At 48.6% G+C, this 27,741-nt stretch overlaps 1 protein-coding gene across 1 annotated transcript; it reads left to right on the plus strand.

The window, feature by feature from the left end:
• The first annotated feature begins 227 nt into the window (after positions 1-227).
• LOC135916534 (uncharacterized) lies at positions 228-27,458 on the plus strand. Its single transcript, XM_065449948.1, has 9 exons — positions 228-334; positions 1,689-2,030; positions 3,749-4,110; positions 7,944-8,103; positions 12,222-12,451; positions 14,651-14,806; positions 17,690-18,031; positions 23,209-23,413; positions 26,771-27,458. Exons 1-9 carry the CDS (start codon positions 254-256, stop codon positions 26,885-26,887), a joined length of 1,995 nt encoding a protein of 664 aa, XP_065306020.1. The 5' UTR covers positions 228-253; the 3' UTR covers positions 26,888-27,458.
• The last annotated feature ends 283 nt before the right edge of the window (positions 27,459-27,741 follow it).

The raw sequence follows: 27,741 nt of genomic DNA on the forward strand, positions 1-27,741 counted from the left end.
GCAAGTTTATACGGCCGATAAAACTTCTACCCTTCTTATTAGTGTACATGCGCGTAGTTTATGGGGGACGATCATATTGAATTGCAGTGCTTAACACATTGCTTCCTAGAAATCGCAGTTTGTTATTTCCTGTTTAGTAGATACAAATGTTTCTGTTTACTACGTTACGTGGTGACCGAATTTCGTGCTGTTGAAATAACCCCGTTGTGGGTATGGGCCATGTTCCAAGACTACCAGCAGAAGAAGAGAATCAATGTCACAGTTGGGTTCAGAGTCTCCGCTTGTGGACACGGACCACATCCAACAGGCAGCGACTTCGCCGGATCCACTTCAGGTATGCTGTCTTAACATAACGTGGTTTAGCCACAAATATCAGCCGGCAATGTGAGAGTTCGTCATACTGCGTTACGTCCGTGTACAAAGGGAAGGAAGGGCCTGCCTCTGAAAGTCAGGTACACCACTTGAGGTAGCAAACGCAGTCGTACGAGGACATATCCACCCACTGAAAACAAAGCAATCAGCCCGTACTTGAGGACAGCAAGATCAGTTCCTTATACCGCAATCTCGATGGTGTGTCGACAGCCTATAGGACCTCGGGCACCAACGCCTGAGTGGCAAACGCTTGTGGTCACAGGTGTCTCGGAATGAGCGCGTTCTGTCTGCAGATCAACTGGATCGTACGTAATACTCGTGATGAGATACGCCATGGCATGTATGAACGCGCTTCACGAATAATAAAGATTGAATAATTGATTGAGTGACTGACCGACCAACCAACCGATTAATTGATTGAAGTACCTAGGCAGCAGCCAGGGGACCCATAGCGTAAAACCATTCAAATCTGTTTTTATTCGAGTCTCCAGACGTCAAACTTACGTAACCTCCGACGCAAGCCTTGGGCGGTAACCGGCAGCGTTGTTTGAACCACCTAATCAAATGCCGTCTTCGTTCATAAAAGGTCACTTTTGCTTTCTTTCAAAGCGAGTAGCATTGCCTGCCTTGACAGATTTTTCCTATTTAACTGGCTGACAAGAGGCGAGGAGCACGCAGAAGTGGAGCGGGCTTCAGTGGGGCCGAGCTAGCGAAGTGGCGAAGTTCGGTGAAAGCGAAGTTTTATCCTGAGGTGGGCTGAGGTGGTAGAGCAGGCCTACCGCGAGTAGGATAACCTCGCTTGCCTTCTTTCCGCAGCCCCTTTCCCTTTCAGATGGGATAAATATAATTGTATCATGCTCTTTCTCTCTCTCTCTTTCGCGCGCGCGCGCTGCCCTAAACTTTTTTTTGACCAATTGTGGATGGCTGATTGCAGAAATGGTATAGAAACAGTTTGAAATAGCTTTACGTTCTGTAGCGTCCCCCATATTGAGGCATCTTACATTCGAACAAAGCCAGGAGGCTTCCTGCTGCCTCTCGCTTCACTGAGTCTCCGAAACTTGAGATTGCTGCCTCCGGCATAAGGCTCGCGTGAAGAGAACGCCATCGAACCATCAGCCATCCCGGCTCGCCGCGAGGCTTTGCACCCGCCGAAGACTTCATACGGAGCATCACGGCGAAAATTTGGGGTAAAATCCACACTCGAATCGACGCCGCTGGCGATTTCTTGGACAGCTGGCGGGTTGTTCGAAACAGTGCGTCACGATATGCGGGCGCGCACGCCATGTGACCGTTCGCATTTGTCTCGATCGCCGCAGCCGCAGAACGTTGCGATCCGCGATCAGTCCTCCCCGCGGGTTGTGGCGGCGGCGTGGTGCGTCGGCGCCCTGGTCGGCTTCGTCGCGGGCCTGCTGCCCTTCGTGGTCGTCGCGTACTTGAGGGGAGACGAACCCTCGACCTCGCTGCCGCTTCCGCCGCCAGAACGCGACGACGGCAGCGTCTGCTACACCCCCGGGTGCCTGGCCACAGCCGACTACCTCTGGGACACGCTGAACCCGGTCGTGGATCCGTGCCGCAACTTCGAGGAATACGTGTGCGGCCGCTTCGGCGAGCTCGCCGGCGGGTCTGCCGGTGGGCTCGGCCAAAGCATCGTGACCAGGGTGCGTGAGAAGAGAGATCGTCAGCGGATACAAGCGCTCACTGCTATGACCGACGCGTACACTATGCTCTGAATTGTGCATTCATCCTGCCTGCAGGGGCACGAGCGGACTCCGTCCGTAGGGTGTATACACAGTCCATAGGAGAACTCTCGGAAGTGCGTGGAGTTAAATAATAATAATAATATAAAAAGCACTTGCCTCCCCGAGTGGATTTTCCGACACACACCCTGCAGAGACAAGTTGTGTACTGGTAAACAAACAGGCATTCTGTAGGCTTGCAAATAACTTAGGACTGCGTTGAGTACGTTATTCAAGTTACCTACGGAAAAACGAATGGGACGCAAGCAGAAGACACATTTGTGGTTCCCGTTGTCCCACTTGTGTCCAATTGTATCTGGTGCTGGTAATATCCATACAGGATGAGTCCGTGGGGATGAACTAGTCCGCCTAACGTTATTATATATATATATATATATATATATATATATATATATATATATATTTATTTATTTATTTACAAATACTGCAGGCCCTATTCGGGCCCAAGCAGGAGTGGGTACATACAACAACGTAAATTACAACTGCCAACTAGCAATTAAGAACACAACAAAACATGTACATACATCATTGTAACTATACGTAACATAAATAAACATGAACTTACAACAGTGCAATACGTAAACAAAATAACAATAATGTATTTACATTCATGCAGGCTTGTTTCCATCGTCGCGTCTCGCATCTTCGGACAACAATCTTCGCGAAGTAATTTTGAAAAGGTGGCCACGTATTTTTTAATCTTCCCTTCCGAGAAGATTTAAGCCAATAAAGCTTTTTTTTTCGTTGTTTCATTTCATTATGATTATTCTTTTTGCTGGTACGGAGTGGGACGGCTGTGCCGCGATCTCTTCGTCACATCATGCTCTGCAGCTTGTCTGTGGCTATGTTCCAATACCCGCGGTAGACGGCAAAGTAGACGGCTACGCGGACGGCGGCCATCTTAAGTCTCGCTCCAATTCCGACGAAGCCGTCAAAGATAGGTTCACGAAGAGAGCATCGATGTCAGAAGCGATGGCAAGCCACTTTGCTTTCCAAACAAGATCCCCGGCTGAGCAGGAAGCTTGGAAACTCGACGGGAAGGTCGTGCGAGCACAGCAAACGTAGTCACGCTGTCACTGTGCTCTCAACGTAAGCTAGATTGTGCTTTTCGAAGGCTCGCGCAAGCAGACTATGAAAACAAGGTACGGCATGCACTTAGCATTTTTCTTATCGACGCCAAGGGGCGTCACGTCGCAGTGACGTCTGCAAGACTGTTCCAGACGTGCTACACTCTTAGGCAAAGTTACACCTTTTGGCTTGCCCCTTCTGCCACACAACAATAATCGTTATCTGCCTTGATGCGTTTCCTTTCTTTAACGCTGCGAGCCCGGAACTTTCCAGTAACGAACGGCACGCGCGTTATCAGAAGGGGCACTCCAAAGGGTGTAAACTGTTCTATGCTGATAACACTCCTGCCGTTCGTTACGGGAAAGTTCCGGGCTCGCAGCGCTAAAGAAAGGAAACGCATCAAGGCAGATAACGATTATTGTTGTGTGGCAGAAGGGGTAAGCCAAAGGGTGTAACTTTGCCTAAGAGTATACATTGCTCGGCCTCGAATCTGTCGTATCATCTGTCTATACGTTGTCTCCGATGCTGGCTACCATTTCCGGCGCACGCAGGAGTTCGTGCTCGCCTACCTGAGGCTGGGGCTGGTCGCGGAACGCTACGCACTATCCCGCAGCTCCGGTGCGCGCCACAAGGCCGCCACGCTGCTGCGGGACTGCAGGGCCATCGGCAGCTCCGGGAGGTCGCACCACAACGCGCTGAGGCAGTTCATGCGCGCGCTCGACCTCTTCCTGTCCGACCCGCCTCCGAGCGCGCCCACGTCCGCAGACCAGGTGCTGGCGCTGCACGTCGAGCTGGCTTACGCCTACGGCCTGAGCGCTGTGCTCAGGATCCGGCCCAGGGTGGCGCACTCCCTTGCCGTGGAATTCAACGACGCAAGCATGAAGATCACGGTGCTCAAGCCACCGGACACGCAGTAAGCGGTCGTCACGGGGGTGACCACTGTGGTCGAGCGAAACTCCCGTGCCTGAGTGGGCGGCACGATGTATGTGTAGCGTGAAGATGCAAAGCGGATTTCTCAGAAAGAACGATTCGCAGTTGAGGAAAAAAAATATTTCCTAGTTCGGGATTCGAGTCTGGTACCAGCGCCTTTCCGTGGTGGTCGCTCTAGCATTTGAGCCAACCAGGAGGCCAGCAGATCGCAGCGCGAAAGCGAATTATGCAGGGTGTCCACCAACCGGGAAAACCGGGAATTTGGCTAGTCTGGAAATACTCAGGGAAAACTCACGGAATTTGTGCTTTTATCAGGGAAAATTAGCTGTAGTTTGATTCAAAGAGAACTAAAGTCGTGTTAGTGCTGGCTCCAGTATCAGAGGAATTTCAACCGATCGTCATTGACGCCTTGTCACCGGCACGAAGTATTGCCAGAGTAGTTAATGACCGATTTTCCAGGCACCCAATTTTTCGAACATGCCCGATAATTCGCACGGCTTTGCGGCACCGCCACGCTCTCCCTATAGTCAATGTATATTTCCCTGTCTGCAGGTCTGAAATGGCATTAATTAAAGCCACCACCGCCGCATTATCACGCCGCCTCGAACCGGCACTCTCGCGCGCAGATCCGCTGGCAACCGTAGCCACCACCGCGGCAACGTTAGGCCTAGCTGCGTCTACGTTCGCTATTAAGCTTCTTAATTGCCGTGCGCTACTGTTTTTTTTCTTCATTTAAATAATTCGCCGCTGTCGGCAATGGCACCGACTCCTCCTTTGTAGTCCTCGCGATTGGCTTCGAAGCTCGCAGATCACAGCGCGTTAGGCAATGCCAATCTCCGAAAGTTTGCTTTGCCTTAGTACAGCAGTGTCACGCGGTGAAGGATAAGCATGGGAAGGGGTAATTGTCACGGGACACAGTACGTATTCCTTAATTATACACGCGTGCACCCCCGTCTCCTGTCAGAGTACGAGCACGGTATGCCTAATAAGTGTACTGGCAGGCCTTAAAAGCTTTTTCGGCGTGCCTGTGACATTTTTAGCCCTTAAGGGCAGTTAAAGACATGCGTTCATTTTTTTCGGACTGCCCGATTTTCCGGATGATTTTGCGGCCCCTAGGCAGTCCGAAAGATCGAACTTTGACCATACAACTGACCAAGAGGATGCTGCAAATGATCCATGGGTTGAACGCGTGGCAGGAGGATGAGAACAGAAAGGACCAACACACTGATGAATCGACGGGAAAGGAAGCGGGCCGCCGCCTCTTTGAAGGAGCTTGAGCTCAAAAAACAGTGTTGGCTGACGCCGAGGTGCAGGCTCATTCAAAACAAAATAAACTCTTTAATGCAGTGAAACCCAACACTGAGATGCTATTTACGAGCTGACAGTACGTCAGAGCAGTTGAGGTTGACTTTCCAGCTGCTGTGAGAGAATCTTAGTCGTGACAAAATTCAGGCCTGATACTGATGAGCTTGTTATCAGTTGATAGAAATAGCTCATATTCAGAAATATTTACTTATGTATGCATCTCGTTTTCATTCGTATTTGAAAATGTTCGACTCAATTTGAAATGGGTTTTACCATTTTTTTTTCGTTGTGCCCTCTGTTTTCTTTTTAAATAAAATAGATATTACTGCTTACTATTCAAGCTGGATTAAGTCATTTTTTTTTCAACATGCTTACTAGAGAGTGACAGCATCGAGAAACATGGTGTCAGCCTGTCTTGACATAAAACAGAGTTCTGGCTCATTCAGGGAATTTTACAAAGGTGCTCAGAGAAAACCTGGGAAACTCGGGCAATTTGGAAATGTCAACTTGGTAGACACCCTGATCATTCGACAATCGAAGCGCAGGGACAATTTTAAGTCATGGCTATAAGGCTTAATTTTGTTCTTTCTTTCTTTCTTTCTTTCTTTCTTTCTTTCTTTCTTTCTTTCTTTCTTTCTTTCTTTCTTTCTTTCTTTCTTTCTTTCTTTCTTTCTTTCTTTCTTTCTTTCTTTCTTTCTTTCTTTCTTTCTCGTTGTAGAGTTTCTTTAGGAGTTTAATCTTTTAAAGAGACAATTAGGTTTGGTAGCATTATTCACTTTACAGTACTTAAAAAGAAAGAAAGCTCAAGTAAATGACAGGCAAACAGGAAGTGTGCGCAAATAGTAGCTCTCATTGTATGCCGCATAAAACAGATAAAAAGCACTGAGACGACTGTTATTTTTCATGGAGCTCACAAAATTACATATGATTGCCTAACGTTATGTGTGATCCTAAACTAAAGATAAACATATAAGAGATGCTGCGCAATGGCGATGAAGTATTAGTTGTGCTCAAAACTCTTTCACTGAAGGTCGGTCTCAAGTTGAAGAAAGATCAGTTTCAAGTTCCGGGGCGGTAATCTGAGAGCGTTAATTGTCAGTGGTCTTGCGCTGAAAGCCGCTACCGCCAGCGCAACGGCTTAGGTTCGGCATGACCCTCGGAGGCATATGCCCAAACATGAAGTACTACTACTACTACTACTACTAGTAGTAGTAGTAGTAGTAGTAGTAGTAGTAGTAGTAGTAGTAGTAGTAGTAGTAGTAGTAGTAGTAGTAGTCGTCGTAGTAGTAGCAGTAGTTGTAGTAGTTGTAGTGTAGTACTAGTAGTTGTAGTACTAGTAGTTTTACTACTACTACTACTACTACTACTACTACTACTAGTAGTAGTAGTCTACTACTACAACTACTACTACAACGCCTGTTCCCTCTTGTAATCTCTCTCTTTAAAACCAGCCGCCAGCGACAACACCCGCACGTGACGTCACTGCACTAACCCTTTAAAACTAACACGCCGAGGATGACGAGGCCGCCTTTGACGAAGATAGGTCCACCTATCGAAACGTTGGCCAGCCTGTCTGAGGTACTTCAACCCTGTTTAAAAAAGTTTATACTACTACTACTACTAGTAGTAGTAGTAGTAGTAGTGGTAGTGGTAGTAAAATACTTTATTTGTAATTTAGGTTGTTATTCACAGAAAGTGGACCCCTTAGACCAGGGTCATATTTGCGGCTGCAATCCGGCTGGCCCGGTCGATCAGCTTTCTCTGGTCGTCCGGGACTGTGCTGGAAAGAGCAGTTTCTCAGTGGGATGGGGACGGGTTGGGTACGGAAAGTTGGGCGGGTGGTTTGGGGAAGCAAAGTTGGTTTCCGTCCACCACGTGGACGAGCGCTGAGAGAGAGTTTTCCCCGGGAATCTGAAGCCGGCTTGCCTTGGAGTTGGCATCGCCGGAATCTGCTGTGTTGTGGTCTTTCAAAGTGGCATAAGTTTGTTGGGTTTTTCTTTTTTATCTTGTGTCAAATAAAACATAATACGCCCACGTATCAAATGTAAGTCTACAACCCCCTTCGCAAAGACGAACTATGGTCAACGAAGGATAAAACACGTGTTGCCACTATAATTTCTGAGAAGAAATATTTTCGCAAGAGGTTGCTTAGTTTCAACACGTATTTTGCCGCGCATCCTTTTTTTTTCGACGAGTAACAACATGCTTTTTAAACACGTTTCGCAACTTTTTCTACTGTAGATCTCTGCTGAGAATATTTGCTACGGTACGTTATTTATTCAGAAGTCTGCTATTGTAGAATATGAAAGAAAGCCCTATTTCCAACGTTTCTCTGCAAAAATGTTTATGGGCCATGCAGGGAATTCCCAGAACCGATATAAACATTTCGAATAGCTATGCACAGTGAAATCGAACCTAAAATTCCATAAACGCTGATGAACGTGGCGGTCTTGCGAAACAAGTAAGGCATTGCTGCTTCGCGCCTCCCTCCACTTTCTTTTTTTTTCGTAGGTACACTGCAGACATAATGGTCGTCGCGGGCGTGGCTCAGAGTCTCGAGTTGTTGCAGCTGCGGCTGCGGCTGCACAACGCCATGGTGACGGCGGTTGCCGACGCGGTATCCGCGAACCACGGCAGTGACACCGAGACAACACCCATGGTCGTTAAGAAGGTGAGCCGTAAGGCCAGGCTAGGGGAAAATAGCTATCTCATAGCGGGACCTTTCTTTAGCACAACACATAATTAAATACCGGACGAACGAACGTGTCCGGGAGTAGCATCGCAGGTATCCACATCCCGGTCACGCAGGGATCAACCGTAAGTTGCTGGCAAAGGACTTGTGTTGAGCTGCTCTTCTCTTCAACCATGGAAAGAAGAAATGCTAGTAGAGAGCATCACGTGACAAATTTGAAGCCTAGCTATAAAAGAAATGATAAGCGATAAGCTCATGGGAAATAGGCCCTCGTGACATGACAGGCAACCAGCAATTTTTGAACTCGCTGCGGAGAGTATAGTGGCGAGGGGGCGATCGTGACAAGGTCGTCACTAAAAGCTGTAATGATCGAAACAATGCTCTGAAAACTCCGGCAACCATTGAGGGCCTATTTCCCGGATCAGTGCCCCGAAAGGAGGGAGGGGCCGCGTCTAAGGTGGTTGGCTTGAGGAGGCTAGCTGCTTGACGTCGCTCTCCCTCTTGGGGTACTATTCTGGACCTGTTCAAGTTCCGCCATACTGTGAAATGTTGTGATTGCGGCATTTCGAGGTAACCAGAGAAGGCGTAACAGCCCCCTGATCCAATAAGAGCTGACAATTACGATGGCGAATTCGAGAGTATGGCGGAATTTGACAGTGTCCAGAACTGCACCTTCGTTTATTTCCCCTTCTTCAATGTTTTGAAACAATGACGCAACAGTTGAGATAGTGACGAGACGGTTCTGGCTACCAGTGCTATTGCTGCTGCCGTTGACGTTTGCGGTGTGTACGTATTCCGTAAACTGTAGTATGTTCAGGGGCACTTTTCTCTGTGAACCCATATACCATTTACAGAGTACTCGAACGCACGAAATGAAAACAGACGGGAGCATCGTAGCATCGCTGGTAGCGAAATCTTGTGGTACATTGTTAGACCATGGCGCGAAGAAAGCCTTCGTGTTTGCATGACTGTTGTCGCCAAGCGTGTCAAGCGTCAAGGTGTTTTGAGACTGTCGTGTTCCGTAAGGGTTCTCGTCAAACCAACAACACATTACTAATTGTTGGAGGTGTTCGAAGAGTTGAAATACCCGCCGTGGTGGTGTACTGGCTCTGGCACAGCGTTGCTAAGACCGTGGGCGCGGGATCGAATCCCGGCCACAGCGGCCGCTTTTCGATTGAGGCGAAATGCAAAAAGCGCCCGTGTGCCGTGCATTAGGTGCACATTAAAGAACCCCAGGTGGTCAGGAATAATCCGGAGTTCCCCACTACGTAGTACCAGATAATTATATCGTGCTTTTGGCACGTAAAACCCTGGAATTTAATTTGAGATTACAAGTTTGGAATAGGAATCGAGTGCTCCTTGCGATTCAATTTCGTACTTGATTCAAGAATTCACTAATCTAAGTTGTTGGGTATTCATTCACGTTCTGATATATTGCTTTGCAGCGAAACTGTATACCTCTACCTTCCAAGGAAATTTTAGTGTCGTTGTAAGAAAAAAACTCCCCGTACGTGGGCCGATCCCGGAGATGGTGCAATGCCGGGCCGACCCGCGGCGGATGTGCAGTTCGCCATTAAGGGGCCCATATAGACAGCTTCGCTGGTCATCCTTTTTCACAGAGTGGAAGAGCACCGAGTTTTTTTTTTTAGTTCTGCAGCTTTACGTACCAAAAACACAATATGATTATGAGACACACCGTAGTGCAGTAATCCGGAATAATTTTGGCGACCAGGGGTTGTTTCACGTGCATCCAATGCACGGTACACACTATACTTGCATTTCGCCAACATCGAAAATGCGGCCACTGCGGCCGGGATTTGATCCCTCGACCTGTTTCCATTCTAATATATGGGATAACGGCACTTGTTGGAGTCTACAGGCCATATACATGTAGTGACCTTTCCGAATGATGTTGCTGCAAGGCAGCTACCATTGGTGCGGAGAGGGTCACAGACATGGCACCTAGGATGACGTCAGTGCGAACCATCTATAGAATATCGGCTATCCCCCGTTCGCCCTCTAATCCGCTGCCTTCCTGTCATTTGATTTCGCGCCTAATATTTTTCGCTCTATCGCTCGTTTGTGCGGTCCTTGTAAATTAATCTAAGCCTAAATTTAACCGCTGTTTCGTAAAAGCGACGCACCGTATGCGTAAATACCCGCCGTGGTTGCTTAGTGGCTGTGGTACTCGGTTAAATGACTTAAATGAAGTGTTGAGCTGCTAAGCACGAGGTCGCGGGATCGAATCCCGGCCACGGCGGCCGCATTATGATGGCGGCGATATGCGGAAACACCCGTAGTACTTAGATTTAGGTAGAACTTGAGACTGACTCCAACCAAATAACTGAATTTTATTAGCCCGACGTTTCGGAGCCCATTCGGCTCCTTCTTCAGGGGGTTGTTCTTCGGGGGGTGGCGGTGTGCCGCTTTTAAAGCGCTTTTTTGAAGAAAGGAGGGGGGGGGGAAACACGGGAGGTGGGGAGACACTCCACAGACGGAAAGGTGGGGGGGAACAAAAGGAAAGGGGGGTTTGTGTTGTTGACCGCTTCCAAGGTGCTGCGATGACCGGTGCTGGGTGGAGTGCTTACGAGGGTGCCCTTGAAGGGCCGCGGGGGGGGGGGGAGGTTACAGGGTCGCGCCGACGTTCTGTGTTGGTGAAACGAGCGGGAGTCTATCTGGCTGTGCGTCCTTTTCTTCTTTTCGTCATGTCGCCAAGGCCATGGACATAGACCGAGGGTAGGTTGCCCTTCACACGGTTTATGTTATTCTCCGTATTCTGAATGTGCCATGACTCCAGTAGTAGTCTCTTTCGCCAGTTCGTTTCTGTTTGAAGGATTTCAGTTTCCTTGAAAGCAATTTTGTGGTCGGCGACTTCAGAGTGTTCAGCGACGGCGCTGCGAATACGGTTGAATGTCCTGACGTCGTTCTCGTGTTGTCTGATCCTTTCTTTTAGATTTTTGGTTTCCCCGATGTACGACGCCGGACAGTCAGCACAACTGATTTTGTAGACGACGCCTTGAGCTTTTTCTTTTGGTGGACGATCTTTTGGTTTAGGGAGGAGGATATTGAAAGTGTTTGTTGGTTTGTGCGCCACTTTGAGGCCTTCTTTTTTTAATATTCGGCTGAGCGCTTCGCTGGTACCTCTGATGTACGGGATGGACACTCGCTTCTGGGGTTGGGGAGAAGTAAACGGCTGAAGGTCCCGCATTTTGCTTCTTCTTTTTTGTTGTCTGGTTGTCTTTCGAATGAAGTCATCTGTGTAGCCATTCCTCTTAAGTTCGTCGAGAACCGTTCTCTTTTCTTTCTTTAGATCCGATTCCGATGAGGAATGAGTTTCGGCTCGTTTGAATAAAGAATTTACAACAGACGCCTTGTGGTTTGCCGGATGGTCGGATTGGAAATGAAGATAGCGGCCTGTGTGGGTTGGTTTTCGGTAGACTGAAAATTTTAGAATGCCGTCTTTTCGTGTAACTTGTACATCTAAGAATGGGAGTGATCCGTTCTGTTCGCGCTCATATGTGAACTGTATATCCGGGTCTATGGAGTTTAAGTGTTTCTGCAAGTTTTCGACTTGGCTCGTCTTCACGATGCAAAAACAATCATCCACGTACCTGAGGAAGACTTTTGGTTTCGGGAAAAAAGTATTTAAAGCTCTCTCCTCGATGCTCTCCATAGTCAAGTTAGCCATGGCAACGGAAATTGAGGCCCCCATAGGAGTTCCTTTAACCTGTTTGTAGTAGCTGCCTCGGAAGGTGAAATAGGTATTGGACAGGCACAGTTCGAGAAGGCGGCAGATCTCCGGCAGATCTCCGAAACGTCGGGCTAATAAAATTCAGTTATTTGGTTGGAGTCAGTCTCAAGTTCTAATCAATTTCCCAACCAGACAGGCAATTCTGTCGAAATGTTTAGCTTTAGATTTAGGTGCACGTTATAAAGAACTCCGAGTGGTCAAAATTTCCGGAGTGTCCCACTACGGCGTGCCTCATAATCAGAAAGTAGTTTTGGCACGTAAAACCCCATCATCTAATTTTAACCGTATGCGTAAACCCTAATTACATTTTTACCACATTGTCTCTGCCCTTATTTGCGCGCCTCAGGTTGAGGACCTGGCGTTCGCCGGCGTCAGCGCCAGCGCCTTCGGTGACGCGATCGAGGCCAAGACTCCGTACGCGAGGAACTCGAGCGTGCTGGAATCGCGCCTTCTCAAGTCCGCGCTGGCGTCGGTGTGGAAGCACATGGCCGAGCCGAACCTGTTCCTGTGGACCAGCTGGAACGTGCTCGAGCAGGTCGCCCCGTTCGTGGAGCCATCGTTTGCGGGTTCTCCCGGGTGCGTCTTTCGTGTCGTTCTGAGGGAGAATGGGGAGAAAGAAAAAGGGAAACGAAGGAATTACGCAGATCCAAAGTGCATTTTGGAATCTACGCGATGCGAAGCTTTTCGTCAAGTGGTTAATTAAATGACGTGTAAATTTTTACGCCACCTGCAGTGCGTTTTACGAAATAGCGATTACGTGCCGGCCCGGCAAATCGGCGACACGCGGGAATCTTTACCACGCGACCCACTTGATTGCGGATTGACGCTGTGTCCCGAGATCTCTGAGGTATAGTGTATAGATCTCGGGAGACAGCGTAATCCGTGCAATTGCGGTGGCGGATTACTTGGTCTCCCGAGGTCGGTCCACTTTGCATCACGTCATCTCCGTGATCAGCCCAGTTTACTACTTTACTATCACCAGGACCGTCCCACGTTGCCCTACGAAAAAGCGGCCTCGTAGACGTTCCGAACCCGGAGAAAGAAGGCGTAGAAAGGTTCGCTTTAATACAGAAATAATGCCCTTCGAGGTGTGTATTTGTTTCACTGAGAATGTTTGGGTCGCGTTTCTTTTTTCACTATGTAATTTCGTGCAGAAGAGAGCCGGCAACCAGCCCATCTGCAGTGGTTGTACAGAGTGAGCTACATATGATATAAAATTATTCGTTATATAAGTGCTCTGCTGTGTGCGAGCTTATCACTAAGACAGCAGCAAGACCCAGCAGAAGCCACGGTCATCGAAGGCTAGGTGACTTCGCTCATCAAACTTCGCTCTAAAAATTTCCCGTAGATCTACAGAAACATTTAAAGCGTACAAATCACGCACACATGACGAGCGCATTGACACAAGGGATGTGTTTTCTCCGTTAGCTTTCTGTTCGACACACTGAGCACCTGAGACAACGTATGGTTTCTTATTTCTTTTAACATGCCTTAGCACGGTGGACAGCAGCAAGTTACCTTAGGCGCCTCCCTACTCTGCCGTCTGATATCTAATAGATTGGGGCCAACCTTGTGTCCGAGCTAACGCTGGCCAAGCTGTTCATAGAAAAAAAAAGACATTAAGAAAGCACGATGCTAGGCTAATTATAATACTTGCGGTGTTTGGTTGTCAAAAGTCTGACGGCCAAGCACCATAGGTTTTAAAATTGTATCTGGCACCATGATATTGTTCAATCCCCTCCACCCCTCACCACACCCCCCCCTTTTTTTTTTTTGCATTGAAGAGCTGGCTTGGCTAACGTTAGCTGGGACATCCAATATAGCATTGCGGTGAAAATTTTATAGAGTGAGCGCAGTGCAACCTCTAAGCACAGAGACGGGTCTTCGAGATACCGTCCTTGTAACAACTTGCTACGTCGAATATTTCTGAGGCGATGTCGCAGTTCACCAAAGATGTGCAGAGGACCTCAACCTCTCAAGGCTCAAATCAGTCTCGAGTCAGATTTGACGCCCTCACTCAACTTTCGTGTCATCGCATGATGTCGAATGCTTCCAGGAAACCTCACCTCAGCTTAGAGGTGCCGCCAGCTACCTCACTTCGACCGTGTTTTCGGGGTTGTGGTTGCGTCCCTGCATGTGATCGAATTTAAGTATTTATATATCTTATGCACAGACCTACGTAAACGTGTTCCGGTGCCGCTGACGCGGGCCGCTTCATGAAAACGCTCATTCATTAGTTTCCAGCTTTGTAACCTGCGAAATAAAGACTTGATATAGCTGAGGTACACTACATATTGAATTGACCAATATTGCATGGGTGGGCAGATTGACTGCGAACACTATTGGCTGCCTGTCGATACATTTCTCCCTCCTTTTCTCCCTCGCCAGATTCAGTAGTTGGGTCACACTAGTAGCTATAAATTAAAATGCCCGCGGGCTAAAGGAAGCTGTAGAGGTCAAAATTAAACAGGAGATCAGGCGTCTCTTGCACCCGATATGTTGCTTTGAGCCGTTCAGCAAGATAAATCTGTTGATCAATCATTCAAGGGATTGACAGATTCATTGAAGTCATATGTATGACGTGTATACTGTATTTTTGTTAAACGCACAGGACATATGATGTCAGCTATGCCATCTGTTGTGTACGGGGAAACGAAAAGAGCAGGCTCATTCGTCAGTGCCATTTAATAAATGAAATAAAAGTGGTGATTGGTTGATACATTGAAAATTTTCCCATTAGCGTCTCTGAATATGAGCCGTCCTTCTAACCGTCAGGTCGGCGATCGGCCAGGCGTTCGCTTTCTACTGCCTGCACATGGTAGCGCACGTCATGGAACCAGCTCTGGCTGCTCTGGTTTACGTGGTAACGGATCAGGATCGCGCCGAGATCACCACCATGACGAATGCGATAGCCGGCTGCCTCAGCAATAAGTGAGTACGCACGCAGCATCTCGGAGTTTATCCATACCATGCACTTGCGACACTTGCTGTACATTCCAGCAAGGAACTAGGCGGAACTGCGTGTCTAATAACGCATTCACATGGGGGCTTTTTCGATCGTGATCGAGGTCGATGCGGATCGAATATCTGGATCGTGATTGGCTCCTATCCGTATCTTGCGCTGACGAGATGATAGAGAAATAAGATCCGGATATTGCGATCGAAAGTGCCCCGTGTGACATCGGTATTGGAGAGTGAATAGCCTCTTCCCGTATTTCTTTTTTTGTGTGCCTGCTGCCACTACTTGTATCAGAGGGACCTTTGGACCGTGCACTGCGCTTGTAGCGAGACTCGAGCTTTGAGCTACAACACATTCTCGGCCTGAGCACAACCTGGTCGAAGTTCATCTCGACGGTCGATCGTATTCGTAAATCCAAGTTTTCTCGCCGGTGAGGACTCTTCAGCAAAATTCATCGCCTTTGTACGAAGTTTTCTAATGAATCGAACATTCTTTCCGTCGCGACATAGGAGTCACCAGTTTCAGCACCATCTTGGCGCAAAAATTTTGCATTCTCAGATTTTCAATCAAAATCCGGTTAACGGACGGACGACTTTCTCAACCGAAGTGCTTCTGGTATAATTCTAAGAATTAAACCTTTGGCGGTCACTGAGTGTAAGAGAACGCGCACGATGGAAGCTTTTCTCCTGGTGCTAGGTGGAGAAATGTCCCGATCCTGCATCCTCCTTGGGGTGCTTACGGTTTTCCCGAAAACGCTGGAACCACTTGAGCACACTTCTTTCCTCTAGGGCATCCTTATTGTAGGTCTTTTTGCTACATCTGATGAATTGCTGAACCATTCCTGGCCATTTTGGCGAATAGTTTCATATTCATCCGTTTGTCAGTCGGTTCCCCCCCCCCCCCCCGCTCCCAATTTATTGAGCTACGGCAGCAGGTACCTTAAGACCGGTAGTCCAGCATGCCGCCGGCCAGACAAGAGAGCAGGCGATGCACTCTGGCCTAGCGACTCCGGCGTGAGACAGGACATGCTCTATCCCCTCGCGGGCCCCTCCAACGCTCGTCAAACGCTGCCATGTCTGCGCGACGACGTGTCCACCGGACTATATCCACACCTTTACGTAGGCTGTCGCCATTTTAAAATGAGACTCGCGTGACGGCCATGAAGGCTTCTTAGTCCAAAGTGTATCGCTTCCGCCAGGCATTCTTGTTCCAATGTCGTGCAAGTCTATGGGCGCGTTCATTTCAGGCTTACTATCGTCTGAGAGAGTTCATTCAACGGGATCCACTGTTAGTTCCATTGGGCCCAACCGAGAGTCAGCAACAGATCATAAACGGACAGGCGAGTCATTTAGCTTTGGTGTCTTATCAGATTAGCAGCGCGTGGCGCCAAGCGCGCGAACATCGTGACTCAGCGTGACCGCGGTTGACATGGCGCGGCATTTCCTACGGTATTTCAACCGCGTGGCTTCTCCTCCGAGCGCAAATTGAACTCGCCGAATGCGGTTTCGAAAGCGAAATCCCGCGGTGTCCTAGAGTACGGCAGTCTCGATGTGCGCTTCAGCTTGGTCGACGCTTGCGTGGTTCGCAAAGATCTGATAATTGCGGGAGAGCACATGTGATTACTTGCAGTGATTAATTACTGTGGGCTGTCGGCCTCTCTGTCTCTCTGTATCGTCTGTCTGTCGGCCTGTCTATTTGTCTGTCTGTCTGTCTGTCTGTCTGTCTGTCTGTCTGTCTGTCTGTCTGTCTGTCTGTCTGTCTGTCTGTCTGTCTGTCTGTGTATGTATGGTCTGTCTGATACGTCTGTCCGTCTGTCTCTGCCTGGTCTATCTGTCTGTCTGTTGTATGTCTCCGTATGGTCTGTCTGGTCTGTATACTTCTGTGTCTCTGATCTGCTTTATCTGCCTGATCTGTCTGTCTGTCTGTCTGTCTGTCTGTCTGTCTGTCTGTCTGTCTGTCTGTCTGTCTGTCTGTCTGTCTGTCTGTCTGTCTGTCTGTCTGTCTGTCTGTCTGTCTGTCTGTCTGTCTGTGTATGTATGGTCTGTCTGATACGTCTGTCCGTCTGTCTCTGCCTGGTCTATCTGTCTGTCTGTTGTATGTCTCCGTATGGTCTGTCTGGTCTGTATACTTCTGTGTCTCTGATCTGCTTTATCTGCCTGATCTGTCTGTCTGTCTGTCTGTCTGTCTGTCTGTCTGTCTGTCTGTCTGTCTGTCTGTCTGTCTGTCTGTCTGTCTGTCTGTCTGTCTGTCTGTCTGTCTGTCTGTCTGTCTGTCTGTCTGTCTGTGTATGTATGGTCTGTCTGATACGTCTGTCCGTCTGTCTCTGCCTGGTCTATCTGTCTGTCTGTTGTATGTCTCCGTATGGTCTGTCTGGTCTGTATACTTCTGTGTCTCTGATCTGCTTTATCTGCCTGATCTGTCTGTCTCTCTGTATCGTCTGTCTGTCGGCCTGTCTATTTGTCTGTCTGTCTGTCTGTCTGTCTGTCTGTCTGTCTGTCTGTCTGTCTGTCTGTCTGTCTGTCTGTCTGTCTGTCTGTCTGTCTCTGTATGGTCTGTCTGATACGTCTGTCCGTCTGTCTCTGCCTGGTCTATCTGTCTGTCTGTTGTGTGTCTCCGTATGGTCTGTCTGGTCTGTATAATTCTGTGTCTCTGATCTGCTTGATCTGCCTGGTCTGTCTGTCTTTCCGTCCGTCCTTCCGTCTGTCTGTCTGTCTGTCCGTCCGTCCGTCCGTCCGTCCGTCCGTCCGTCCGTCCGTCCGTCCGTCCGTCCGATCTCTCTTTCTGGTCTGTCTGTATGTCTGTCTTTCTGTACGACACACTGAAATGAAAGACTGCACAATCCCCCTAACTCGCAGAGGTCGGTGGCTGTCGTCGTTCTCGACTCCTCCACCTCTCGTGGTCGGCCTGCCGCCCTACGCAGACAGCCTCGAGCGCCTGGACGCGTTCTACGCGTCGTTCCCGACGCCTCGCGGGTCGTTCTTCGAAGACTGGCTCTCCACAGCGAAGGCCTGGCGGCAGCGCGTTTCGCCCAACGACTCGCACTTTGACCCGCTCGACGGCGACGTCGAGGTGGCCGCCGACGGCACGGTGCTTGTTCCCGCGGCACTGCTCACGGTGCCCTTCTACTCGTCGGACGGGACTGCGGCGGCCAACCTTGGTGGACTCGGCCACCTCATCGCAAGGCGCCTCGTCGGCAGGTAGGCCCCTGAGCGAACACGTTGAATGGCATATTACACTGCTTGCGTCCTTTGCCACTTCCCGATCCTGCTCTCTTGGTGGAAGCGACAGTTTTACAATTCACTCTTACACAAATGTACACCCTCTGATTTGCCACACGACAATAATCGTCATCTGCCTTGCTTGTGTTCCCTTTCTTGAAAACGCTGCGGTCGCTACTTTCCTGCCGAGAATACCATGTCATGCTGATAACGCGCATGCCGTTTGTGACTTGGAAGTACCGGCATGTACGGGGCTCACAGCGTTAAAGAAAGGAAATGCGGACAAGACAGATTACTGTTATTGTTGTGTGGCTAGATACAACCAAACGGGTGTAATTTTGTTTAAGAGTGTCCCAGAAGCGTAGCTTGCTCATTCACATAGACGTGCAGAGGGATCTTCATTGTGAAATTACTTTATTTCCCGTGAAATTTACCAGTTTATGGTGAGATGTCGGGAAAAAGATGGTCGTTGACAACTTGACTGAGCTAATTAAAGTCTCATGGAGTAGCCAACAGGGGGCAAAACACGCATTCAACAAATAATAACACATGAAAAGAATCAAAGTAGTATTTTTACAGTGGGTATGAAAAGGACATAAGAAAATCGGCAACGAAAGCTTGGCACAAAATTTACCAGCGCTGCAACGTTTGAGAACGGTATACAATCATAACAGGACAGCGCACGGTTACAGTCTAAACAACGAAATATAACGAAATATATACATACGTAAATAGAATGTAATAACGAAAATATGTTATCGCCGTGTAGTAAGCACAACGAAAATACTTAGAGGTGGAATTATAGTGTGCTATAGTGATTATGCATTTCAGGTGAACATTCAACTTGAACTTTCAGTGTGGTGACCTGTAGCGGTGGCTTTGTGGCTACATGGTGTTGCGCTGCTGAGCACGAGGTCGCGGGATCGAATCCCGGCCGCGGCGGACGCGTTTCGATGGGAGTGAAATGTAAAAAACGCCCGTGTCCTGTGCATTGGGGGCACGTTTAAGATCCCCTGGCGGTTAGAATTGGAAGTTCCCCACCACTGCGTGTCTCATATTCAAATCGTGGTTATGGCGCGTAAAACGTCCGAATTAAGTGTGGGGAGGATATTAAGCAAAGCCGGGAGTGTTTAGCGCAGCATATGAGTGTCGTGATTTCTTCTTGCGTTTGGTACCTGCCATATTTCTGGAAATTTTCTGCTTTAATTTATAAAGCGTCGATTAAAATTTACGGAGTTAATTTACAAAGTTCGTAAGTTTACTTGGCCGTTTTTCATTTCTGTTTGGTGCTCCACCAGGCAGTAATGGAAAAGGTACTGTACTTCAAGTATACCGAGCGATATAATGTTCCAGCGGGAAGTCGTGTGAGTTTTTCAATTTATTCGTTCATTTTTTTTCTGGTGTTGAATAATACAATTAATTTTCGTTTTGGATATTGTCCCCCATGCAAGACAACATTAATTTAGGTGACTTAGAAGTGAAGCGTTATAAATGAACAACTTTATTTTCTGTGTAGATACTTAATGGGACACTAAAGCATAACACTGGTTCAGTTTGACTGATAAAGCATTCTGTGAAAAGCTCCGTTGTCTTTAATTTTGATATAATGCGTTGATTATTAGAAGACAAAAGAAAGGTCAAAGCTTAAGTTTCTGAATTTCGCGCCGTTACCCGAACCCCGGAAGTTAAAGTGACATCACCGATTTCGAAGTACATATAATTTTTTTTATTTGGGCCGCTTTGGCTCAGGAAAGTGTCCCGAAACTTGCCATATTCAGGATTTGACTCATTTAGAACACAATGTAGTCGATCTTTATTGCAGAGGAATTAACTAGGCCATAGCAGACTCCGCCAAATCCATGACGTCATGGCGTTCTGGTGCGGGTACTTGACGACGGTGTCGTCATCTGCCTTCATTAAACCAGTCACATGTCTGAAGCACTATCTGCAGGTCGTGTTTATTTGGGGTATTAGGTCTTGTTGGTTGCGGAAGTTGGCCCACGTGTAGGTGGACTTGGGGAACGGAATGTTTGTTTACATTATGTACAGGAGTTAGGAACAAGTAAAGTGACAGTAGAGGGTCATCGACGGCCGGCAGCACATCGTACGCTGCAGCCCGTGGCAAGAGCGTCTCTCCCTTTCCGATGGTTCGCTGGCTTATATCCCATTCAGTCTGTCGGGGTCCCGTCACTTTTAGCCAATCGTCGAGCCCGTAAAGGTGTCGTCATTGTCATCGAATCGGCGAGCCCGTACAGATGTCATGTTCGGCCAATGGGGGGACACTGCCTGGCCTCCGCCCTGCCATGGCCGCATCCGCCTTGCCTGGTCGTCCTTGAATGAGATCGCAGTGCTGAAAAAAGGCAGCTTCTATCGGGGCTAAGGTAACCATCTGCCAGTAGCCGGAGCGATGGTCAATAGAGAAGTAGCGAGCACCGCGGAGGCAGTCAAGGGCGTCATCAATCCGAGGTAGGTGATACACGTCCTTTTTGGTAATCCTGTTAAGGTACCGATAATCCGCGCAAAAGCGCCATGAGCCATCCTTCTTTTTTTACCAGTACAACAGGTGACGCCCATGGACTACATGACGGTTCTATGATGTTCTTGGCAAACATTTTGCGAACTTCTGCGTGAATAATTTGACGCTCAGCCGGGGACACTCGATACGGGCGGCGATGAGTAGGAGGGGCATCGCCGGTATGAATGCGATATTTTACGGCTGTAGTTTGGGCCAAGGACGATCGTTAAAGCCAAAAAATATCGTGGTAGAAAAACAGAACGTGGTAGAGCTCACGAGCGTGCTCGGACGGCATATCGGGCGCAATCATTTTCTGTAAATCGGCGATGGTACAAGTTGCCGACTGCGATGATAGAGGAGGATCGGCTGAATTGTCTTCTACTGCAATAGATGCTATTGAGTGATCCTCGAATGAGCAAAGCTGGGCCAGAGACATCCCGCGTGGCAGCACTTGTGTCGTCAAGCCAAAATTGACCACTAGCAGGCAGACGCAATTCGCCGTCATAGATAAAACGGTTATGAGGTACTGTGATCCCGCGTGTAAGTAGGACGTCTTGAATAGGAGCCGCGATGTAGTGACCGTCGGGCACTTGTGGGGATGACACTAAGTCAATGTAATTCAGTGCCGAAGGTGACAAGCGAACGAAGTCGACGGAACTGAGGCGACTGGGGTGTGGTTCAGCGGGATCCAGAGCAGGCAGGTCAAGGCGGAGAGTACTGGCAGAACAATCGATGAGAGCAGAATGTGCGCAGAGGAAGTCTAAGTCGAGGATGATGTCGTTGGGACAGTGGGCAATGACTGTGAATAGCACGATTGTGGAGCGATCGGCGAAGGAGACACGGGTGGTACACATACCAATTACGGGGGCTGTTCCGCGATTGGCGACACGGACAACAGTCGTCGTGGAGGGCGTGATTATTTTCGTGAGGCGGTTACGAAGGTCAGCGCTCATTACCGACAAATGCGCCCCAGTGTCTATAAGAGCAGATACAGAAACACCGTCGACTTGCACATCAAGAAGGTTCAGATGAGTGGGCAACGTCAGGAGAGGATTTGGCGGCGTAGGGAGCAATGCAGCGCCACCTCGTGGCGCTGCATCGTCTAGTTTTCCGTCTGGAAGCGGCGTCCGAAGGGAGTCGGCGAAATGGAGCGATGGAGCTGGGGAGAGCGAGGTTGTCATCGTTGGGGCGAAGGTGAACGAGAATAGGGGCGGTTCGTTGCAGGAGAATCAGTGGCGGCATTATCGGAGCGTGTGGCATAGGGGCGAGAAGGGCCACCTGAGGGGCGAGAATGGGCAGCATAAGCAGACCGGGTCGGGGAAGTCCAGCGGCTGCGAATGGGCTTGTCGTCAGCAGTTCGCCATTCAGATGGGTTGCGGAAACGTAGTGGGTAAGGAGACGCGGGACGGGGCGGAATCGAAGAATCCGGGTGGGTTTCAGGGCGATGGGTCGCGAGCAGATGGTGTGAAGACCCATGTTTTCGAACTCCTGGCGGACAACTGCCTGGATTAGGGAAACCGTTACTGCAGGTGCGTTGGTGGGGCTAGAGTCGAAGGCAGCCGGATAGGCGGCCTCGATCTCACGCCGGACGGTCCTGATAATATCGCCAGTTTCGTTGGGATGAGGAGCATCGGCACAGGAAGATGTCGCTGGGGTGTTGGGCAAACGGGCAAACTGCTGGTCGATACGTCGGCTTTTAGCGAGTTCCAGGCGGCGGCACTCTTTTATAACTGCATCCACCGTCGCGACGTTGTTGAATACGAGCAAGTTGAATGCGTCATCGGCAATGCCTTTGAGGATGTGGGATACCTTGTCTGACTCAGTCATGTGTGCGTCAACTTTTCGGCACAGAGCCAAGACGTCCTGAAGGTACGTGACATAGGGCTCTGCTGACGTCTGCACACGGCCGGAAAGCGCCTTCTGCGCGGCAAGTTGGTGACCGTAGGGGTTGTCGAACAAGTCTCGGAGCTTTTGCTTGAGCGAATCCCAACTGGTGAGCTCATCTTCGTGCGTCCGAAACCAAACTCGAGGTGTGCCACCGAGGTAAAAGACTACGTTGGCGACTGTGATAGTAGGGTTCCACTGGTTATTGCGGCTGACTTGTTCGTACAGGCTGATCTAGTCCTCGACGTCTTCCCCATCTTTGCCCCAGAATCCGCCAGGTTCACGGGGAGCAGGGAGAGGGATGTAGGTCGTCGAAGTGGCTGCAGGTGTCGGAGGCGGCTGAGTCGAGTTGTCGTCGCCGGGAGCCATGAAAGAAGGCTCGACGTACCGTCCACTGCGAAGCTCCGTGACGAGGTACAGGGAACTTCCACCTCCACCAGATATGTTACGTAAGAAGACGCAGATGAAAAGCTATATACAAGTATATTTACAACGTAATACGCCGCACTTGGCCAAGAGGCAACAGCCCGCGCTAGCCTCCAATCGTAGTCGTCGTCTTCTTACTGCTCGCCTCTTCGTCATTGGAAATACTATTCCGTAGCACTCTGAAATGACATTCCGCTGCCACGGTACCGGCTTCCCACACTTCGTACGCACTATATTTTTTTTTTCAACTTTGACACTCTCAGTGCCAACGCATTAAAAGGTAAATGCACCCCATGGAAGGCTTAGCAACGAGTACGCACCCGCCGTGCAGGTACCTCGTGGCCTCCGCCGCCAGCTTCCCCGCCGAATGTCGTCCGCCGCCAAGGTCACCGACCTCGGGCGTCTTCGAGAACCTCCTGGCCTACGAGTGCGTCGGCGTGGCGTTCGACGCGACGAACGCGACCAGAGATCCGCGGCTGCCCCGACTCCCATCTCTGAGCCCGGCCAGGATGGTCTACACGGCGGGCTGCCTCAAGGTAACCCACGCCGTGCCAACTTAGACGGAGCCCGCTGCTTTGCCGTGCCTTCGGCTTGGCGTCGTCATCTGGGCGGCCGCTTTTTGCCTCCCGAAATCCAGCACGCGAAGCGAAGCTGTCCTGCACTTTAAGCGTTTAATGGTAGGCTAAAGCCGTACACTCAATCATTTTATGAAGGTGAGGTGTCGTTTCAAAACTACATTTTCGTTAATTTTGCGGCAACACGTTGGTTGTAAGAAAAGAGAAGAAAAGTCGGAGTTCGAATATTTCAACTGTCGTGGCTAAGCTCCGGCGCCGATACGTCAGTGGGACCGGATAAATTTCAACACTTCTGTATAATATTGTATCTGGGTCGTTGTGGCCCAGTAAACGTACTCTAAGCTTCCTACATGCTCAGGCTTTAGCTTTTTAAGAATACAATGTTCCCCGTATTTAATGATAAATACCCAACTAGGTTCGAGCAGATGGCGTCGCTGTCAGCCTTCCGTCTTTGCGTCTTTTCTGGCATAACAAGCCGCTTGGTAACTTCTGTTTAAAATGATCTTAGAAGGGTAAATTGTTAATACAGCTCAAATAATGCTTCTCTTTAGCGTGCCTTTGAATTGTGAGCGCCAAACTTTCATTTCCTTTTTGATTGTTTGGCCAGGATGGCACATTTTCCATAGCGAAGGAGGACGTGAAATGAGTGTCGAGAGAAGAAAAAGAAAGATGTGTCTATAAAGTATAGAGGGGAAAAGGGGCAGGAACCTGCAATCACCAACATAGATACATGATATTCTATTGAGTCTGAAGTTGAAATCTATAGAATGCAACAAAGAAACTCAACAGAAATGCAAGTCTTTGTAATAACGACTTTCTGTGATTGATAGGGGCGACACAGACCTTTGTTTACGGGGTGATCCGCCTGTCCAGTGTCAGTGTTGTCACTGCATACTTCGTGCAGCTGCAGTACCTATTTCGGACAAACTACACCTATTTGCATGTAGCTTGAACGATGCTGACGTTGGGAACTACATACTGCTGCGTACTACACGGCGCCTTAGCACTCCCCATAACTTCCTCTGCACTACAATTAGATTGGGTGCAGAGTATAAACACGCAGAAAAGAAAACCTCGGAATCTTTCATATATTCATTTCTGTGAATGATGCATTCTTTATTACTTTTTTTTTATTTTGGCGCTTTCATTCCTCGTGAATGGTGTGAGCTCTAGCGGCTGACGAAAGAGCAAGAGGAAGGATGTACAGATTGCGACTATTTGGGACCTCTGCCATGCCACCTACCTGCAACAAAGTCAACATTTAGTCACATTGTGACGACTCTTCGCAAGTGCGCCATGCGAGATTATGTGCTTCTTCGATGGGCCCAAAGTTTTAGAAATAGCGGTCGGAAGGCAGAAGTACAGTGTTGTTTCAGGCAGGCATGCCGAAACATCAAATTACAGTAGCATGCAGCGCGAAAGAGATGTGCAACACGCGGAACATGACGCTGTGTTTCATGGTGTTGCATGTGTGTGTTTTGTGTTGCCGTTCTAATATGCATTTCAACCAACTAGGCCAAGTATCAGTCTTTATTACGTGCCTAAACGTCTATGTAAGGAGAGATTCCTTTGGAGTCTTGCTTACTGCATACCGCACAGGCGTTTCGTATACTCGTAGTTAAGGCGACGCTCTTCAGAGCGCTTAACAGTGATATCGGTCACAGCTTTGGGAGGAGCCATTGATCGCAGTTCTTTCTCTGCAACTGCTAGTTGTGTAGTGAGGTTGATCTAACGTATGCAATATGTAGCACTTCAGCTGTTTTGGGTTTTGTACTCTTGAAGAGACCTAACTGCATAGGCGAAGTGACTTCTTTGTGCTCATGAGTGTTTGAAATTAATGGAGCACACTGCGTTTAAAATTATAAAAATTAAACGCAAAAATGCAAGTAACGTTCCGCTGGCGAAAATAAGGACTTAGTGCATGTGTTCTATACGCACTTGCGTCGTTTCTCAGTATAGCAAAGCCATGCTTTTTGCCAATTTCCTACGCCATCATTGACTGATTCTTGGTGCACTGCACCGTACATACCATGTAAAGGCGTCATTGCTTTAAAAGCTTAAACGAGACATCTGTGCTTGTAATAATGTGGATAACATAACAATACTTACGTGAAATCAATGACTCTTCTCAATGTATCGGTAACCGTGATAACAACAACAAAACAAAACTTCTTTAATTATCTTGTGTTATCTGTGATTAGCACGATAAAAGGTGCGCTGTTCAACATAACCCAAAATTTTACTAAGAATTGATATGTTGACATCCCTCATGAATTCGCTCAAGGGCTCACAAGCGGTGTCCATGCTTCGAAACACTCTTGTCAGTTCGCTTTAGGTCATGTGTAACAACAAAGTTCGCATAACCTCTCTAAATTTCTACCGGATGTCTTTTCTGCATATTCAGTCTAAGCACCGTTTATGAGTGTGCATCGATGTTGCAGTATTCGTTAAACTTCTATATAATATTTAGTGCAAAAATATGCCCGAATGTAAATCTGAAACTCCATTTCCTTATCCCCTTATCGTTCACAATATCGGCTGCGTACTGACGCCTGCGCCTCCTCGCCCCCCTCGCTCATCAAAAGTCTCGGTTGCCTTAGGTTAGTCCTTTGGTACATTAGTATTCCTTCCTTTTGTGATGAGGAAAGTGCTCCGGTCTTGGAGGCAGTGCATCATGCGGTGCATCAGATGCATAATGCTTCTCCAACCAAAACTCGCCATTGCCAATGAATGCAATTCACACCGGCGAGTCGCGGATATCGCGCGACAACCCATCGCGGTCAGGCGTCTGAGGAGCGAATAACGGGGTCCTATATTCGCATCGGCAGGCGCAACGTGCCGATAGGTGCCGTTCACGCCTCCTTCATACTGTCACCGCCACACCATGTAACCGACAGTGTAGTTCGTCGTCCTGCTGCTGCTCCGCTGATCGGTCGCGGAGCTGAAAGATTGAGCAGCCAGCTACTGACCCATAAACGGTCGCCTTGCGGCCAAAGCGACCAATTGAATAAGACTTCCTGGATAAGAATACCTGGGCGGCTTGTATGAACATATAATAACGAATATAATAACGAATTCAAGAACGCCTTCTGGTTCGGACTGGGAGCTGTTTAGGGAACATTTAGAAACGCACTCTTGAATTTGTTATTATTTTGGTTATTAAATGTTCGCGCAAGCCATCCCAGGTCTCAAAGGCTATGCTTTTACTGGCAACATACGCCGGAAGCTCGAAATGCATCAGAGGCGCCACGTTGTGAATTCTCCCGTATGCCGACTAACGTAACGTACTCAATAAACTGCGCGGCGACTTTCCTCCAGGACTGCGCCGTGCAGAATGGCGGACCTGCAAGCTGTCGCGCCCCCGTGCGGCTACTCGGGGCTTTCGACGAGGCCTTCTCGTGCGCGTCGGTGCAACCACTGTGCTCGCTTTCGTGAGCCTCCGGGTGGCACTCGCGGTTTCTGGAGTGTGCGATGACGTCGATGCTGCTGCGAGCGAGTGACGTCATTTTTCGGGATATCCGTGACTGTACGACGAGAGTATAATAGCGGCACCACACGATACATCTGCATGGAAACATCGCATCCCTCTGGGACCCATCGCCCTGCCGACGGCTTCTTCGAGAATGGAACGTTATCTCGAAGGCCGTGCTTTTTCGTTCTGCGGGCGCCGGAAGCCACCACTGGCGTCATCGCCGCCATAATTTGGATGGAAACTATTTAGTAGTAGTAGTAGTAGTAGTAGTATGTTTATTTGGCCATATTATATACAATACAATATGCCCTCGAGGTGAGGCTAAAGGAGGTAGACCAAGCATACCTCCTGACAAGGCCTAAACCCCGATCACACATCATGGAAACGGGGGCCGAATGGACACAGAGGAAAAAAAAAAAACAATGAGCAAACATGATCACAATAGAAAATAGTTAATAGAAATAGAAAATAGAAACAACGGCAACTTCACCTATATGTAATTTTTGAACAATAAAATGAATGCATCGTTTCAGTCTTACCGAATACAGTAGTGTGGGTAGAAAAAAAAAGTGCAGGCTATATGAACAAAGAAAAGATACATGTGTTTAGTATTATGGACCTTTATGGCTGGATAGGCATCGGATAGCCTTCCCAACAATCCCATGCATATAACCATTTGTCATCCAATGTTCAAGAATGCTCACAAGCAGGCGTACAAGCCTCACCTAAGGAGAAAGCCAAACTTGTGTGCATGTTCAATGTTCTGTGGGTGCTAGTGTATAAATTTCAATACAGTTTCAACCATTACTTTAAATAG

Source organism: Dermacentor albipictus, chromosome 9, assembly GCF_038994185.2.
Source record: "Dermacentor albipictus isolate Rhodes 1998 colony chromosome 9, USDA_Dalb.pri_finalv2, whole genome shotgun sequence".
In the NCBI taxonomy this organism is placed as follows: domain Eukaryota; kingdom Metazoa; phylum Arthropoda; class Arachnida; order Ixodida; family Ixodidae; genus Dermacentor; species Dermacentor albipictus.